The sequence below is a fragment of the Pongo abelii genome, chromosome 14 (assembly GCF_028885655.2).
Source record: "Pongo abelii isolate AG06213 chromosome 14, NHGRI_mPonAbe1-v2.0_pri, whole genome shotgun sequence".
Lineage (NCBI taxonomy): Eukaryota > Metazoa > Chordata > Mammalia > Primates > Hominidae > Pongo > Pongo abelii.
The window spans coordinates 28,170,284-28,187,802 of record NC_071999.2 but is presented as its reverse complement, the minus strand read 5'-3'; the positions used below and the strand labels follow the sequence as shown (position 1 = coordinate 28,187,802).

Below are 17,519 nucleotides of genomic sequence, written 5' to 3'. Positions count from 1 at the left end.
GCTAATTTTTTTTCTGTCTTCTTCCCTCCCCTTCTCACCAGCAGATTTTCTTCTTCTGGGAACATAGCTGGTGGTTAGCCAGGGCTTTGGGGAGGCTTCTAGTTTTTATTGAAAGGGGAGAGGAAATCACCAAAAGAATTTCTGTTAAACCAAGACACTGCAGAGTGGAAAGGCTAATGAGGAATTTATTTTTTTTCCAATTTCAGGCAACTCTGTGTGCACTAATTCAAGAGAAAGAATTTTGTACAATGGTGTCGACTACTGAGCTTCAGAAGACAACTGGAACTGTAAGATTCAAAACCTATCAACCCATTGTTTGAAAGTTATGATTTTATGTTTCCATATATAATGCTCTATGTCAAGCTTGTCCAACCCGCAGCCCAGGGCAGCTTTGAATGCGGCCCAACACAAATTCGTAAACTTTCTTAAAACATTATGAAATTTTTTTGCAAGTTTTTGTTTTCAGCTCATTAGCTATCGTTAGTGTTAGTGTATTTTATGTGTCACACAAGACAGTTCTTCCTCTTCCACTGTGGCCCAGGGAAGCCAAAAGATTGGATACCCCTGCTGTCTGTACTTCCTTTGTTGTTTTCCTGTGTTGAAATTTCATTACACAATATGGAGATGGACTATATGTGCAAATGAGTATACTTTCCTTCAGTTTCTAATGCAGCACTTCTTCATCCGGGGTAGTTTGGTCTAGGTGTGTCTATGTGGGCATCAGTGGGTGGCAATAACTGCAATTAAGTATGGCATTTATGCATGGAAATTTTGCTAGAGAGGTTCTCAAAGATATTCATGACTCAATAAAAGTTACATGCCACTGGCCTACTGATGCTATTTAGAAATACTAGTTATAATAATACTGGACTAAGAGTAAATCATATCGTATATTGAGGATATGGGTTCATTTCCTTTTTTGATTAAAAGCAAATGAATTATGAAAGAAAAAATACCTGTTTCCCAAATACTCACACCATTTCTGGTTTCCAGATATGTGTTTTTCCCAACCAATTCTCTGACACCAGTTGCATGTCCTACAATTTAATTCAATTCTGACACTAGCCGCCTGGGGTTGGCACAGACCTCACAGGGTGAGGGCTCAGTCCCACAAGACTAGTTCCAACTCCAGACACCAGTAGCAAGTAGCAGGTCCTCAGGTTGCCCACACTTCTGTTCATCTCCAAGTCAATGTTCCCACAACCCTTTCTCAGGTTCAGTAATTTGCTGTAACAGCTCACAGAACTCAGGAAAAGTTTACCTTAGTATTACTGATTCATTGCAAAGAATATTATAAAGGATACGAATGAACAGCCAGATGAAGAGGTATACAGGGTAAGGCCCAGAATAGTCCCAAGCACAGGAGCTTCTGTCTAACATACAGTTGGGGTGCACCATCCTCCTGGCACATGAGTGCTGACCCAGAAGCTCCCTGACCCCTTTAGGTGGAGTTTTTAATGCAGGTTTCATTACGAAGCCCTGGTTGATTAAATCATTGGCCATTGGTGATTAACTCTCCCCTCCCTGGAGGTTGGGGAGTGGGGCTGAAAGTTCCAGCCCTCTAATCATATGGTTGGTTCCCCAGAAACCAGCCCTCATTCTAGGGACTTTCTAAAAGTCACCTCATTAACATAAACTCAGGTGTGGTTGAAGGGTCCTGTTAGGAATAACAAATACATATATTTCTTACGTCTGTAGGGAAGTTCAGATTTTCCCTCTGAAGTTTCCATGTTTGGTCTATAAAACAATCCAACAATAGATTAACAGGGGAAAAGATATGCAGATGTTGTCATATGTGCAGGAGCCACATGAGACTCAAAGAAGTGCCAGATGAGTGAAGTTTCATACTGTACAGAGGCGGGTAGGATTGTGGGGCTCCTGGGGGAAGTGGGGACAGGTTGTGGGAGGGTGAGGGGAGGAAACACATGGTGAGCAAAGGCTTTCTTGTGATGCGGATGAAGTCTGGCAGGCAGCAGCCCTGAGAGAGAATAGAAGCACCTCTGGTAACAGTTTCTCTATCATCCCTTTAAAGTATCAGACTTTAGCCTCCTCTTCCTGGGAGTTCATCTTTCCTAAATCTGGATAAGGCAGATAAGGGGTCTCAGAGAAAGCCTGTTTGCATCTGCTGTTTCCTTCACTGACATATGATTCCTCTGCAGATGCAAATATTCCCTACAAAAGGACTGCTTTTCAGAGCTACTCCTGTGTCTGCTGTCCCTCTGAATAGCATCTCAAAATATGCCAAAGAAGTCTGTTTTGGGGTGGCCTATTTTAGCTTTTTGCATATCACAATATCACAAATTATTACCAAGAAGTTTGTAATATTTGCACTGGTACTGAATCCACTATAGTTTAGCCTTGAAAGTTCCTAGCCTATATATGCTATTTATGTAGTTTTTTTATTCAAAGGCGTATCAGTATAACCAGATAAATCATTTCCCAGACATTGCTGGGTTTTTTTCTCAAAAGCATACAGCTTACTTTTCAGCACTAAATCAGTATCATTGACTTATTAGTTGCCAGTGACTTATGTATAGAACTTAAGCTCTATATTGCTTTAAAAATTAGATCTTTGTGGGTAATGATAAGGGAGAATAAATTGAAATTATATTTTTAAAAATTAGATCTAAGGGGGAAAGAAGGAAAATAATTTTACCTGGGAAGAGGTCGTTTTCCATAAAGTCACAGCAAATTGTACTTCCTCTGTGAGAAGCAGCCTTATCAATGACAAAATTACAAGCGTTGGAACGAAGGAAAGTTCCATCTCTCAGTTGTTGGAGAGGAAGCACCTGGTGGTGCACATCGTGCAGTCCTCACCCTGCAGAGTGCAGACCGTGTTCATGGATGGGCATCCCAGCACCAAGGTGGCTCTTCCTATGGTAGAAAAGAAGTTTTCAATTTTTTGAATAAAATGAATTGGCAAAATGGCCTTTTATAGAAAAAGCAAAACTCTAGGGACAGAAAGCAGATGAGGAGCTGCCAGGGCTTGAGGAAGCTACACAGGGGCACACAGGAACCTTTCAGGGTAAAAAGAATGTTCTGTGTCTTCACTTCAACAGTGGTCACACAACTGTATACATCCCTTAAGATCATCAAACTGTATATTTAAGAGGAGTGCATTTTACTGTATGCAGATTATACCTCCATTTTTAAAATGATGTTCTTTGCAAGTCTCTTATTAGAAGCCAAGTGAATCTTTTTTTTTCCTTTGCTACTTAAACACAGATGATCCACAAGCTGGCAGCCCGAGCTCTAATCAGAGATTACGAAGATGGCATTCTTCATGAAAATGAAACCAGTCATGAGGTTTGTTCTTTTCATTGTAAAAACTATTAGACATTCTTCCCGAGCATTCTTAGTTGATTTATCTGTGGAAATAGAAAGTGAGGTCAGCTGCATGGAGAAGGAGACTGTGGTGTCAGGGCATTCATCACTGTATCTGTGACACTGTGCCTGGGATGTGGGGTGTGTGGTAAATGTTTGTTGAATGAATTAACAAAAGAGCGGATGTCAGTGGTTTCCAGAAAATTCTGTAATGTTTTACTTATCAGAAAAGCCCGAGGAGGGCTCAGAGAACACTCGGTGAGTGCCTGTAGTGGACGTCACCTCAGATCTCTTGTGTGGTAGCTACCACACATCTTACTGATGAGAGGCCTGAAAGCGAAATGCTGAGTGACCTGCCAAAGCCCACTGACTCCCCCCGTGCTGTGCAGACCAGGGCCTCAGCAGAGGGGCCCCTCAGCCAGGCCACCGGGACTGCCCAGCTGTTCTCTGAGGGATGAGATCTTCAACAAGGCTGTGAGCATTAGTCCTCAATGCCATCCCCACAAGAAGGTGCCAGTGTGACAGCAGACCCTGGAGACCCCCACAGTCAGTTCTAGTGACAGATGGTCACCTGCTGGTCTCCCTGTTCTCCTCAGATGCCCCTGGGTTGGCAGCCTCTGTGTGCTGTTTTGTTTAAGGCCCTTTTATCCTGAACAAGTCATTCCGTCTTTCCCATTCCTCAGCTTTAAATTGGGAGCCACAGACTATGAAAGAATGAGGAAGCCCACTGCCCGGGAGAGCTCTCTGTGAACTACAGGGAGCTGCATAATGAAGAGTGACATTTTCTATGGCTAAGTCAGTCGATCTCATTTTAAAGGGAATTTGAGCCACCGATTTAGATAGGACCTGCAATTCAATATTTAGTCGGAAATACGAATCTTAAAATGATTTACTGACATAGCTAAATAGAAATAAACAAAACAGGACATGATTTATGTTTTATTCTATCCTAGATGAAGAAACAAACCTTGAAATCTCTGATTATTAAACTCAGTAAAGAAAACTCTCTCATAACACAATTTACAAGCTTTGTGGCAGTTGAGAAAAGGGTATGTATTATTGTTAATTCGAGGTTAAATTATTTTATTTATATTTCCACGTTAAGAAAGTCACCCTTGCTTTGATGGTTAATGGCAACACCCACACCCCGGGCCTGTGAAGCGTGGGTTGCAGACAGGCCAGCAGGCCCCACGAGTCCCAGCCTCCCATTCATGGGGGGCTTTGGTGTTGGGACTTAGGGTGATCTTTCTAAGTGAGTTGAGTATGTTATCATTTTTAATGTTATAATTATTATTAATAATTAGCTAATGTGTATTTTTCAGATATACTATAATTTTGTTATAGTTTTGGCATTTATTGTCTTTTATTAATCCAAGACCCTCAAAAAATAGAAAAGGCCTGGGTTCTCTGAGAACCCCTTCTCCCTTCATAAGTTTAAGGGGAAAATTCACGTAACTTGCCCAGCACAGTGGCCAGCACCTGCCAGTGCTCTGTAAAGAGGAAAGTCACTCCACCTCCCCACTTTCCCTCACACTTGTGGCCCACGGCACAAGCTCCAGTCCCACACACCAGCGTATCCCAAGCCAAGACCCGTAGGCTTTAGAATGTGTAATCATTTAATTGGATAACGTCTGTTTGATTTAATCTATTTGTGATTCAATATAGGATGAGAATGAGTCGCCTTTTCCTGATATTCCAAAAGTTTCTGAACTTATTGCCAAAGAAGATGTAGACTTCCTGCCCTACATGAGCTGGCAGGGGGAGCCCCAAGGAGCCATCAGGAACCAGGTAAACGCTGATTACCAAATAAGTTGATATTGAGCTTTGTTTGTTCATGAAGACGAAGGGAACCCTTTGCTAAAATAGCTCCCTTCTTACCTGTACATGAAGAAGTTGTATCCCTGATGATGGAAAATATTAATGCATTTATAAAATGTTGAATTACATCATGTTGCATTGCAGAGACTTCACAATGTGTGAATGGAGCTGTAGAGTACAAAAAGAGAACAGCTGTGGCTGTGCTTCTGTCATGGGCAAATAGATTGTCATCCAGGAAGCTAAAGTCATTTAGGTAGTGTAATAGGTTTGTCATGAAATTATCAACAGAAGTGCTATCTAATAATCTAAATTCACCACCAGTATTTCTTAAAGTTTATAGTGCTTTATACCGTGGCCCTTATAACCAGAAACAGAAATGGAAAAATGTGGCTTAAATAAAAATTGGAAGAAAAATTCAAAAGCAAAGGAACAGCACAGTGCTGACAACCCTCTTAGGTCTCTAGGTTAAAAAAACTAAAATTTCCAAAATTTAAAAATTTAAAATCTGATCCGGCATCGTGGTTCACGCCTGTAATCCCAGCACTTTGGGAAGCTGAGGTGGGAAAAATCACTTCAGCCAGGAGTTTGAGACCAGCCTGGGCAACAAAGCGAGGCCTCATCTCTACAAAAAGTTTTTTAGGGCGGGCGCAGTGGCTCATACTTGTAATTCCAGCACTTTGGGAGACTGAGGCAGCAGATGGCTTGAGCTCACAAGTTCAAGACCAGCCAGGGCAACATGGTGAAACCCTGTCGCTACAAAAAAATACAAAAATTAGCTGGGCGTGGTGGTGCTTGCCTGTAATCCCAGCTACTCAAGAGGCTGTGGCAGGAGGATGCTTGCACCCAGGAGGCAGAGGTTGCAGTGAGCCAAAATGGCACCCCTACCCTCCAGCCTGGGTGACAGAGCGAGGATTTGATCATAAATAAGAAAATAATGTATGAAAGATGTGCAATCTTGTTGCTAAAAGAAGTTAAAATGTAAACTGCCATGAGATTCCTTTTTATTTTTTAACTCTGTCAGGTTGGCAAAGATCACAGAAGGTAGATGATTGAAAGTCAGTAAATACAGTGGTTAAGATCACAGGTGCTATGGCTGACTGCTCAGGTCTGAACCCCAGCCCGCACTTCACTCTGTGGGACTTGGCCTTCCCAGTGCTCCAGTCCTAATGCCCTAGTGGGGAGAGCAGTAAAATCCACCTTAGGTGGTTGCGAAGAGTTCTAAGACCATTCCAACACGTCTAGTTCCTGGATATTTGATAAATATTAGCTGTAGTTATTAATTCGCAAAGGTGTCTGAAACGGGCACTGTTGCCCAAACAGATGGGGCAGAAAGCTGACAAGTGGCCTTGGGTTTGGAGGGATACTTGCTTTCTTTTCTTTTTTTTTTTTTTTAATTTTAATTTGGTTTTTTTTGAGATAGAGTCTCGCTCTGTCACCCAGGGTTGAGTGCAGTGGCATGATTTCGATTCACTGCAACCTCCACCTCCTGTGTTCAAGCAATTCTCATGCCTCAGTCTCCTGAGTTGCTGAGATTACAGGTATGCGCCACCACACTCAGCTAATTTTTGTATTTTTAGTAGAGATGGGGTTTCACCATGTTGGCCAGGCTAGTCTCGAACTCCTGATTCACCCGCCTCGGCCTCCCAAAGTGCTGGGATTTCAGGCATGAGCCACTGTCCCCAGCCTTGCTTTCTTACAGTGCACCCTTTTGTATATTTTGAATTTTGAACCATGGGCATGGATTGCCCATGAAAGAAAAATAATACTTTAAGCAAACACAAACAAAGAGTTTGGGGAGTCAGGAGTAGTAGGAGGTGCATTCAGCCAGGCTCAGGTGGCCCTGTAGGCTCACCCACAGGCAGGGCAGATGTTGGCAACATCGTGGGCTCCCACGCTGGTCCGGACTTCCAGGTCAGCCAGAGAATTGGACTCAGGGCTGCTTGAAGGAAAGCGAGGGGCTAAGCTGAGGGGCTGTGACCTGTGGCCTCTCTGTGACTGCACAAGGGGCCCTTGGAGTACATTGTTTTGGGAAAAAAAAAAAATTCTGATGTACAATTAAGAATCAACTGTTTGTCCTTGAGACTTACTGTTAAAATGGGCCCTGGAAAATATATACTTATCTTATATGTGCTTCAAAAGTGCACACCCAGAAGAAGCTCTGAAAATGGAGATGGTCATGGTTGCACAACAGTGTGAATGTACTTCATGCCACTAAACTCTAAAAATGACTAACATAGCAAACGTTGTTATATACATTTTTCCCACAATAAAAATCAAAGTAACAAAAATAAGAGATACGCCCCTACACTCTGCCACATACATAAGTATTTTGTTCACAGAAAAGGTCTGGAGGGATATATGCCATAGATCAGATAAGACATTCTGTATGGCTTTTATTTTCTTCTTTGTGTCTGTCTACTTGTGTCTACTTGTATTTTCTAATTTTCTCATAGTGCACATGTGGTGTTTTTAGATTTTTTTTTTTTTTTTCTGAGACAGGGTCTCACTCTGTTGCCCAGGCTGGAGTGCAGTGGCACCATCATAGTTCACGGCAGCCTTGACCTCCTGGGCTCTACAGATCCTCCTACCTCAGACTCCCAAGTAGCTGGGATTACAGGAGTGAGCCACCATGCCTGGCCTGTTTATAGAAATTTTTGAAGTTATTTTCAAAATTGGTTCTAAATTAATTTAGGTTTTAATACAGTGTGATGATAAATTATTTCATACTAAATTTGCAAATACGTTGGATCTGAATACTTCCAGATCCAAACATATCAGATGAAAAATATTATCCATTAGCTTGATGACTTGAAAGTTTATATTTATGTTAGCTGCAATAAGTTGTTTGAACGGACCATGTAATTTAGCAAACATGTCAAGCCTCTGTTACTCTCCCTCGGTATCTGTTTTACCAAAATGTGGCACCTGCAGCATTCCGCATGGAGTCATTCCACTGAATTCAGTAACACGCCAGCCGCAATAGAGTCCGGGACATCCGGGTCTGTTTGGTCCTTCCTGACTCGCTGAAGCTTGGGGCATTTCCTTATTTGCTACGTCTTCATTATGAAATGAGACCCTCCAGGGAGTGCAACACCTTTTCTGCTGGGACGCGCTCAGGAAGGACAGTGCTCAGTGCTGGGTGCTCCCATCCTCCCGCAGCCACGCCTGGGCTTAGGCGCAGTGTCTTCTGCACCAACCCCAAGTCCACTTCGTTCCCTCCCGCTCATGAAAGCACATTGAGAACAAGCTAGAGGCAGAGATTTTTAAAACATACCTCCTAATCCAAGTTTTTAAAGTAAATCATTTATAAAATTCAGTGCTATAACTCTTAGCAAGAAATTGAGGGCACTGAAGCTGAGGGTCCAGAGCCCACTCTGTTCCTTAAATCAGGGGTCCCCAACCCCCAGTCCCTGGCTTGTTAGGAACCAGGCTGCACAGCAGGAGGTGAGGGGCGGTGAGCGAGCATTACCGCCTGAGCTCCACCTCCTGTCACATCAGCAGCGGCAGTAGATTCTCATGGGAGCCCCGAACCCTGTTGTGAACTGTGCATATGGAACGTGGAGTACTTTCATCCCAAAACCATCTCTCCCACCCCTGTCCATGGAAAAATTGCCTTCCATGAAACCAGTCCCCGCTGCCATAAAGGTTGGGGGCCACACCTTAGGTGATCAAGGTGTGGGTATGTGGTTAAGCAAAATAAGCAATTGTGAACTTGAAAGGAAACAGGAAGCAAGTGAGTGATTTTGGCAAATAGAAGAATCATAATGAGGCCAGGCACGGTGGCTCATACCTGTAATCCCCACACTTTGGGAGGCCAAGGTGGGTGGATCACCCGAGGTCAGGAGTTCAAGACCAGCCTGGCCAACATGGTGAAACCCTGTCTCTACTAAAAAATACAAAAATACTATTCAAGAAGCAATTTTATAAAATAAACAAAAATAACCCATATTTCTCAGTATGATTTTTTTTGTTTGTTTGTTTGAGATGGAGTCTCACTCTGTCACTCAGGTTGGGGTGCAGTGACTATTCACAGGCTCTGTCACAGAGCACTACAGCTTTGAACTCCTGGCCTCCAGTTATCCTCTCACCTCAGCCTCCTGAGTAGCTGGGATGCTCCGCAATACCTGACTTAATCAATTTTTTGATCTTTGCAAATCTTACAGATGAAAAATGTATTGGTGACATTTAAGTTTTTGTTTCTTTATGAATGAAGAGGAGCATGTTTTATATTCTTACAGCCCTATGTATCACTTCCTGTGTGTTATCTGTTCATGTCTTTTATCTTTTTTATTGAGATTTTAGTCATTTTCTTATTTATCTTAGGTAAACTTTTTATGTTAGGGAAATTAGCCCTTTGTGATATGAGTTGTGAAAATTTGTTTCCCGGTATTCCACGTGTTATTTTGATGTTGCTTATTATCTTTTGGTCATGCAGATTTTTTAATGCAGTCAAATTTTTAATCTTTGTGTTTCTTCTTTTTGTTTAGTGTTGTTTTGCTTTTCATCATGCTTAGAAATACCTTTCCTAGTCAGAGATTATACTTTTAAAATTTTTCCCTTTATTTTTTAAATAGTTTTATGTTTTCATGTTTACATTCAATTTTTCATCTGATTGAAATTTATCCTAGCATAGGATAAGAGATATGGAACCAACTTTATTCTTTTCCAGATGGCTCCTTCTTTTCCTCTTATTAACTTGAAATGCCACCTTCATAATCTATTGCTGGACTTACCTACTCTGTTCCATTGATTCGTCTACTATAATTATTGTAATTTTATAAGAGACTTTAATATCTGATAGTTCTAGTCCATCACTATTGGTCTTTTCCAGTTTGCTTCTCTACTTTTTAAAAATTTAACCTCTGGGTAGCATTATTTTAAAATGTGTCTTTTCATATGTTCTATAATATTAATTATTCAGATGTATACTTGAAATTTGACTGAGTTGGGAAAGGACTACTCCTTTTTTAAATCATTCATATTCACAGGTAAAATTACAGGCTAATTATTTCAAAAATATCAAGGACTTGTCATCCATATAAAACTGGATTTTATACATGCAGCTTTTTAAGGAGCACTTTACATTTAGATTGAAACAATAATAGTAATATAGCATCCCTCAAAATTTGTTTTACATACATATTGTTCATGTTCTAGTATAATTATATGTTCATTTAATTACTTTAAAGCTTTTGGCTGGACACAGTGTCTCACACCTGCAATCCTAGCACTTTGAGGGGCCAAACTGAGAGGATCACTTGAGCCCAGGAATTCAAAACCAGTCTGGTCAACATAATGAGACCACATCTCTACAAAAGAATAATTTAAAAATTAGCTGGGTGTGGTGTCACATGCTCATAGTCCCAGCTACTGGGGAGGCTGAGGCGAGAGGATCGCTTGAGCCCAGGAGTTCGAGACTATAGTGAGTTGTGATTGTGCCATTGCACTCCAGCCCCAGGCAACAGAGCAAGACACTGTCTCAAAAAATGAATAAGTAGAAATAAATAAAGCTTTTGAGACTGTTTTTCCATTTTGGTCTCATTTTCTTAATATTGCTGTAAAGCAGTATAAAAACTGCAATAATTTACTTCAAATGACTGTCTTATTTTAGGCCTAAGTACACACTGTGATACTCTCATTGTAAAATCTTGGGCAAGTCACTTCTGTGCTCCTCAGTTCCCTCATGTGTAAAATGAGGGGTGTTTAAAATTCCGCGATTCTAAGAACTAAGAACTAAGAGAGAAGGTCTTTCAATATATTGATTGCTGATATTCTCTCCAGGTCTCAGCTTCCATGTCTAGAAAAAAAGGGCCTTGTACTGAAATGATCTTGAATGTCTCTCGTGGCATTATTTTCTTTCCTTTTTTTCTTTTTTGAGACAGAATATTGCCCTCTCCCGCAGGCTGGAGAGCAGTAGTGCAAATCTGTTCTCATAGCTGCCTCAGCCTCTCAGGCTGAAGCACTCCTCCTGCCTCAGCCTCCCAAGTGGCTGGGACTACAGTCATGAGCCACTACACCTGGCTAATTTTTTATTTTTTGTAAAGATGGAGCCTCGCTATGTTGCCTAAGCTGTTCTCAAACTCCTAGCCTCGAGCGATCCTTCCTTCTTGGCCTCCCAAAGTGCTGAGATTACAGGCGTGAGCCGCTGCACGCAGCACTGGTGTTATTTTCAACATCCCAGCTCACATTGATGATCCTGATTGTGGATGAGCAACTGCCTGATGGGTGGCAAGTCAAGTGCTAGGAAGAATGTTTGCTTGATTGTTCTTTTTATTCTGTGTTTTCCCCTTATGTTAATAATTCTCTCTTCTGGGCAGTCTCTTTTAGCATCTTCTGAGTGGCAAAAATTGTATTCATCCAAACCAAAACTTAGGGCTAAAAGAAAAAAGAAATTATCTCAGCCAGAAGTTTCTGAAGATTTTGAAGAGGATGGCTTAGGTGTACTACCAGCTTTCACATCAAATTTGGAACGTGGAGGTGTGGAAAAGCTATTGGATTTAAGTTGGACAGAGTCATGTAAACCAACAGCAACTGAACCACTATTTAAGAAAGTCAGTCCATGGGAAACATCTACTTCTAGCCTTTTTGGTGTTTCTCCTCCAGTCGTTGGTTCCTATCTTCGCCCGACTGCCCATGCCCCCCGTGCTGCTTCCATGCCTTTTGCCTCATATTGTCAGGCAGCTAGTTTTGGTTCAGCTGCTCCTCCCAGACAGTTTGATGCACCTCAATTCAGCCAAAGCCCTGCGCCTGGCAGTTGTGCTGACTGGATCCCACAGTCGGCGTCGTGTCCCACAGGACCTCCCCAGAACCTATCTTTTGCACCCTTCTGTGGCATTGCTTTTTCAGGGAGCTCATTGAGCCCCACACAGTTGCCTCCACCGCAATTTCCTGGAGGCCGTACGACCAGGCCTTCTGCTGGCACCTCCCCTGAGCTGGATTCTCCCCAGCTTCTTTTCTCTCTTCCTACAGACCCTGATCCCATCAGAGGTTTTGGGTCTTACCATCTCTCTGCTTCCTCTCCTTTTCATTTTCAACCTTCCGCAGCCTCTTTGACTGCCAACCTTAGGCTGCCAATAGCCTCTGCATTGCCTGAGGCTCTTTGCAGTCAGTCTCAGACTACCCCAGTAGATCTCTGTCTTCTACAAGAATCAGTAGGCAGTCTCGAAGGAAGTCGATGTCCTGTCTTTGTTTTTCGAAGTTCTGACACAGAAAGTGATGAGCTATCAGAAGTACTTCAAGACAGCTGCATTTTACAAATAAAATGTGATACAAAAGATGACAGTATCCCATGCTTTCTGGAAGTAATAGAGGAGGATGAAATAGTGTGTACACAACACTGGCAGGATGCTGTGCCTTGGACAGAACTCTTCAGTCTACAGACAGAGGTATGTGTCTTATTTCTCCTTAAATCTGTGGTTAGCTGGCTTCATAGTTTAGAATGGGGCTCCTCAAAGCAGCTAGTCAAGGAACCGTCTATCGTCAGTCAGTAGTGAAGGAAGGGGTTGTGCACTGGGGTGTAAATCATACTGCTTCCTTCATTGAGGAACTCTTGCTACAAAACAAAACAGACAGCTGAACAAAACAGTGTGCTTGATGCTGGCTGGTGTTTCTCTACAAACATTAGACCAGAAGCTCATGCTGGTGAATGTTACTGTTCCTCACATGAAGATGAACATCCTCGAACAGATGATGGGGTGAGATCTTAATTTCCTGGATTCTAGAACCAATGGATTGTAATCCACATAAATTTCCCACTGTGAAGTAGAGCACAAGCACTTGTACCTGTACTCTAAATATTTCACATGGGAATACAGATATTATTCAACATGTATATTGTGTTAGAGCTTATCACTCCATTTGTTAAGCTGATAAACACCCTGTAGATTTGGCCCCTACGCTGGTACTAAGACCCAGTCCTGCATCTGTGATTACTTGTTTTGATGTAAAGTAGTTTAGTGAAACGGAAAGGGCTTGACGTAGCATAAAAGTAAGTGTGAGTCCCAGCCCACTTTGTGATTTGGGGCAAGTCAGGTAACCTGTCTGAGCCTCAGTTTCCTCATCCATATAGTGGAGATAATGATAGTGTCTACTTCACAGAGTGGGTTTGAGGTTTAAACAGGACAATCACAGCTGCCCAGTTTCCTTACTTGAGACAGTGCCCGCAAAAGCCTGCCAGGAGCATACTGCAGATGGTCAAGAGTGTGGATCCCACGGCCACTCCTGGCTCTGCTGCTTGTTAGCTGTGAGACTTTAGACAAATTGCTTCACCTAGTTCTGTGCCTCCATGTTCTCATCTCCAGTGTGGGTGTGATAATAGTTGTTGGGGTGATCAGACCCAACACCAGGTCATGGGGGTGACAAAGTCCAGTGGAGTCAAAGGATTGAGAAAAAGACAGTTTGAGAGAGAAAGGTGGGACACCAGTGTGCCATCACTATCGTGGAGGCTGCGAAGGCACCGAGCTCTGGGAGCCCACGGTATTTATTGGTAATCCAACAAAGAAACAGATGGTGAGAATGTGGAGGTCAAAAGGACACATTGCATTAAGCACATGATTTACAGCTGTGATGGTTTAGCATTTATATGGAACATATTCTGCTACTTGAGATAATGTGAACAGGAGCCGAGGAAGGGTAGAAGCAGGGAGCCAGCAAGTCTAGACACATTCCAGAGGACGTTATGCAAGCCCTGCCTCAGTTTCCTTCCCAACACTCAGCCTTTTCCCAACAATAGTACTCCACAGGAAGTGGCTAAACATATCAAAGAACAGCACCTGGTACCAGTTCTTTATGGGTTGGTACCTATTATCACTGCTGTCATTTTTCAAGGTATTGCCATAGATTCTTCAACCTGTGCACCTGCCTAGGGCCACACCCTGCTTTCTGCTCCCTGTGTTAGTTTCCCTAGGGCCTGGATTCTGTCTCCTTTGAAGTTAATATCCCCAAGCTCAGGCTTAGCACACTGTCCTGTGATGGGGCAGGCAGATGATGGGGCGGTGCAGGGAAGGTAATTTTAAAGTGCATGTTTAATATAACAATTTTATGCTTAGAAAAAACTGTCATTTTCATGTTTCAGAATACATCAGGGTACATTTTTATGTTAAACCAAAGGAATCATGCTGGAGATCTACTGTACAATACAGGGCCTATGACTGACAATCCAATACGGTATACTTAAGCATTTGCTAAGAGGTCTATCTTATGTTAAGTACTCTTTCCACAAAAGGGAACAAAACAAAACAAAACGGGTGGAAGAAAAGTTCTGGAAGTGGTGGCTAAGTTGATAAGTGATGGTTTGATGGTTTCACGGGTGTATACTTATCTCCAAACACATCAAGTTGTATACATTAAATATTGGTGACTTTTTGTATGTCAATCATATTTCAATAAAGTGGGTTTTTTTAAAGAGGGAATCATGCATGACATATACTTTAAAAGTTTGAGAAATACTGGTTCAATGCTCATTTCTAGTTGACAACCCAGTAGGGTGACTAGAGTTAACAATACATTGTATGTGTCAAAATAGCTAGAAGAAACTATTTGAAATGTTACCAACACAAAGACATGATAAATGTTCAAGCTGATGGAGATCCTAAATACCCTGACCTGATTATTTACATTCTATGCATGTATCAAAATATCATGTGTATGTCAAAATACATACAAGTAGTATGTATCAATAAAAAATGAAATAAAGCATTGCTAGAAGGAAAAAAGTACCAGTTAAAAAAATCTCGGCCGGGTGTGGTGGCTCACGCCTGTAATCCCAGCACTTTGGGAGGCCGAGGCGGGCAGATCATGAGGTCAGGAGATCGAGACCATTCTGGCTGACACGGTAAAGCCCTGTCTCTACTAAAATAAAAATTAAAAAATCTCTACACATGAGCCTCTTTCCACACTTTTATAAATGCCACCAGATACGTAGTGTTCATAGCATTTATGAGGTTCCAAACAATACTATGTCACTAGTGTATGAAGAACTTTATTTTACAGTAATAAAAATATTAGAAATGCCTTAATTAACTGAAATAAATGGAAACATTTATCACATAACTTCTTTTTTCATTTAATTTGTTAAAATTTTATTTTAGATGCAGAGGTACATGTACAGGTTTATTACATGGGCATACTGTGTGGTGCTGAGGTTTGGGCTTCTAATTATCTTGTTGCCCAAGTAGTGAACATACGTTTTTCAACCCTTGCCCCTCTCATTCCCCCACTACATAACTTCTTACGTGATAAAATGTGAATAACATAACTTATATTTGTTTCCTTAATTTTGTAGGATGGCTTCTGGAAACTTACACCAGAACTGGGACTTATATTAAATCTTAATACAAATGCTTTGCACAGCTTTCTTAAACAAAAAGGCATTCAATCTCTAGGTAAGTCACTATGTTTCCATTAATTAAGTCATTGTTTTCATTCATTCATAAGCATGCTCCTAATTGTTATAAACTGTTTTGTAAGCTAGTGTATTAATGTAATAATTATGAAAGTTATATTTGAATGGAATTATATTTAACCATCAAAGGAAATGGGAGATGGGTTTCTAGTCATATTTTTGCCACTAATTAGGGTATTATCTGAGCACATTTATTAGCATAAATAGCACCAACTGCTGTAAAAAAAATCTCAGAAGCTTAACATGGTAATCAAAGATTACTTTCTTGTCCATATCACAGTCAAATATTGGTCAGGAAGAAAGTTCCACTTATGTGGTCATTTAGAGACCTTGACTCCTTCCATATTGTGGCTCCACCATCTTCAATATATGTCTTTAAAATTATCCTGGTAAGAGAGAAGAACAAAGATTACCCTGGCATCATCCCCCTGCTAGACAAGAGGAAGAACACTAGTCACATAGCCCCATCCATGTACGAAGGCCTGAGAAATGTACTGTTAAGCTGCGTGTCCAGGAGGAGAAAACAGCTCTGATGAGCACCTAGCCAGCCTCTGCCAGAGGCAGTTGTTCAACCTCTGGATCTGTTTCCTATCATGACGTCCTGAGCATCCTTGACCCAGCAAGTGGTTTGAAGGTCAAATGCTAGCCCTAGGACAGGAGCTGTTTGTTTGTTTGTTTGTTTGTTTGTTTTGAGACAAGGTCTGGCTCCATTGCCCATGCTGGAGTGCAGTGGTGCTATCTTGGCTGACTGCAACTTCCACCTCCCAGGCTCAAGGGACCCTCCCACCTAGCCTCCCGAGTGGCTGGGACTGCAGACACCCACCACCATGCCTGACTAATTTTTGTATTTTTTGGTAGAGATGGGGTTTTGCCATGTTGTCCAGTGTGGTCTCGAACTTGTGAGCTCAAGCAATCTGCCCACCTTGGCCTCCCAAAGTGTTGGGATTACAGGCATGAGCCACCATGCTAAGCCTGGAGTTTTTTTTTTTTTTAATAAAATACACATTATGGAACAACTAGCCAATATTCATGAACAGGTAGAACAGCAGTGTCTGACTGGCCACCATCACCTCTAAAATGCCAGAGTTTCCAGATTCCAGGCTGGGTGGGTGGGCAAATGCATAGCCTGTTTGACCTGCATTAGGCCGAAAAGGGGTGATGACAATTTACGTGAGGAGTGAGTGCTTGATCCTGGAATAATAGAAGAGCCTCTATCTGACTAACTCTCCTGCCAATAACAGTTATTAACTTTGAATAAAATGTTTAAAACCATTCTCTGAAGGCCAGGAGAATAATCAAAAACAGGCAGAAACTAGAGTGAACCTAATCTTTGAAAGAAAGCAAGCCAACTAGGTGGGCTCCACATGTATCCAGCTTGTCACCTAAAGGCATTTCTCAGCTCATGAGACACAGTGGGATGTTTGAACTAAAACAGAAAGTCTTAACGGGATGAGGACATGGGGTTAGAGTTTAAGGTTGCCAAAGTGGCTGGAAGTTAAGGATTAAAATCCTATAAAGGAGGGAACCACAGAGCAGGGAGCTCTGAAATCTGCATCCAAATACCCCTCAGATCCTTGGCTGTCTCCTAACCTATACATATACAGGTGCAACCTCAAGGAATCCAGAAAAAAGCAACAGCTGGGAAGCTACAGAGCTAAGCAGAGATTTCAGCTGCTGCCTAGTACTGGCCAGAGTTTAGAGTTCAAGTGGCACCAAATTAGAGAGACTTTATAAATATCTTTCCATTGAAACCATAAAAGGGTCATAAGGATCATATCTCATGATCAAGGACTATACCCCAGGACAAAGGGATAAACCAAAATAGACTCATCCTAATAAAGCCTAAAACAAAGCCTACACAGGACCCACCAGAACAAAACTGAACACTCTTTAGAGTAAGATAGCATAGCGAGAGTCTCTACAAGGTGTAATTTTTAATGTTCACTATGGAATGAAAATTTAATAACATACGAAG

At 41.8% G+C, this 17,519-nt stretch overlaps 1 protein-coding gene and 1 pseudogene across 4 annotated transcripts in view; one reads left to right on the top strand and one right to left on the bottom strand.

The window, feature by feature from the left end:
• LOC100938826 (protein mono-ADP-ribosyltransferase PARP4) overlaps positions 1–17,519 on the top strand; it is a 117,746-nt gene that overhangs the window by 91,721 nt on the left and 8,506 nt on the right. For 3 of the 4 annotated variants that reach the window (XR_010136661.1, XR_010136660.1, XR_010136659.1), the window contains 2 exons: positions 207–287; positions 3,226–3,306. Coding sequence is in view for 1 of the 4 variants with exons in the window: in XM_063714756.1 (XP_063570826.1) it covers positions 182–287; positions 3,226–3,306; positions 4,278–4,373; positions 4,990–5,112; positions 11,460–12,527; positions 15,425–15,524 (1,574 nt within the window). In the remaining 3 variants the exon portion in view is untranslated. Of the gene's footprint in view, positions 1–181; positions 288–3,225; positions 3,307–4,277; positions 4,374–4,989; positions 5,113–11,459; positions 12,528–15,424; positions 15,525–17,519 lie in introns of those variants that run through there. The other variant, XM_063714756.1, reaches the window with a different exon arrangement.
• Positions 15,194–17,519, bottom strand: part of LOC134759403 (steroid hormone receptor ERR1-like) — a 53,148-nt pseudogene continuing 50,822 nt past the window's right edge.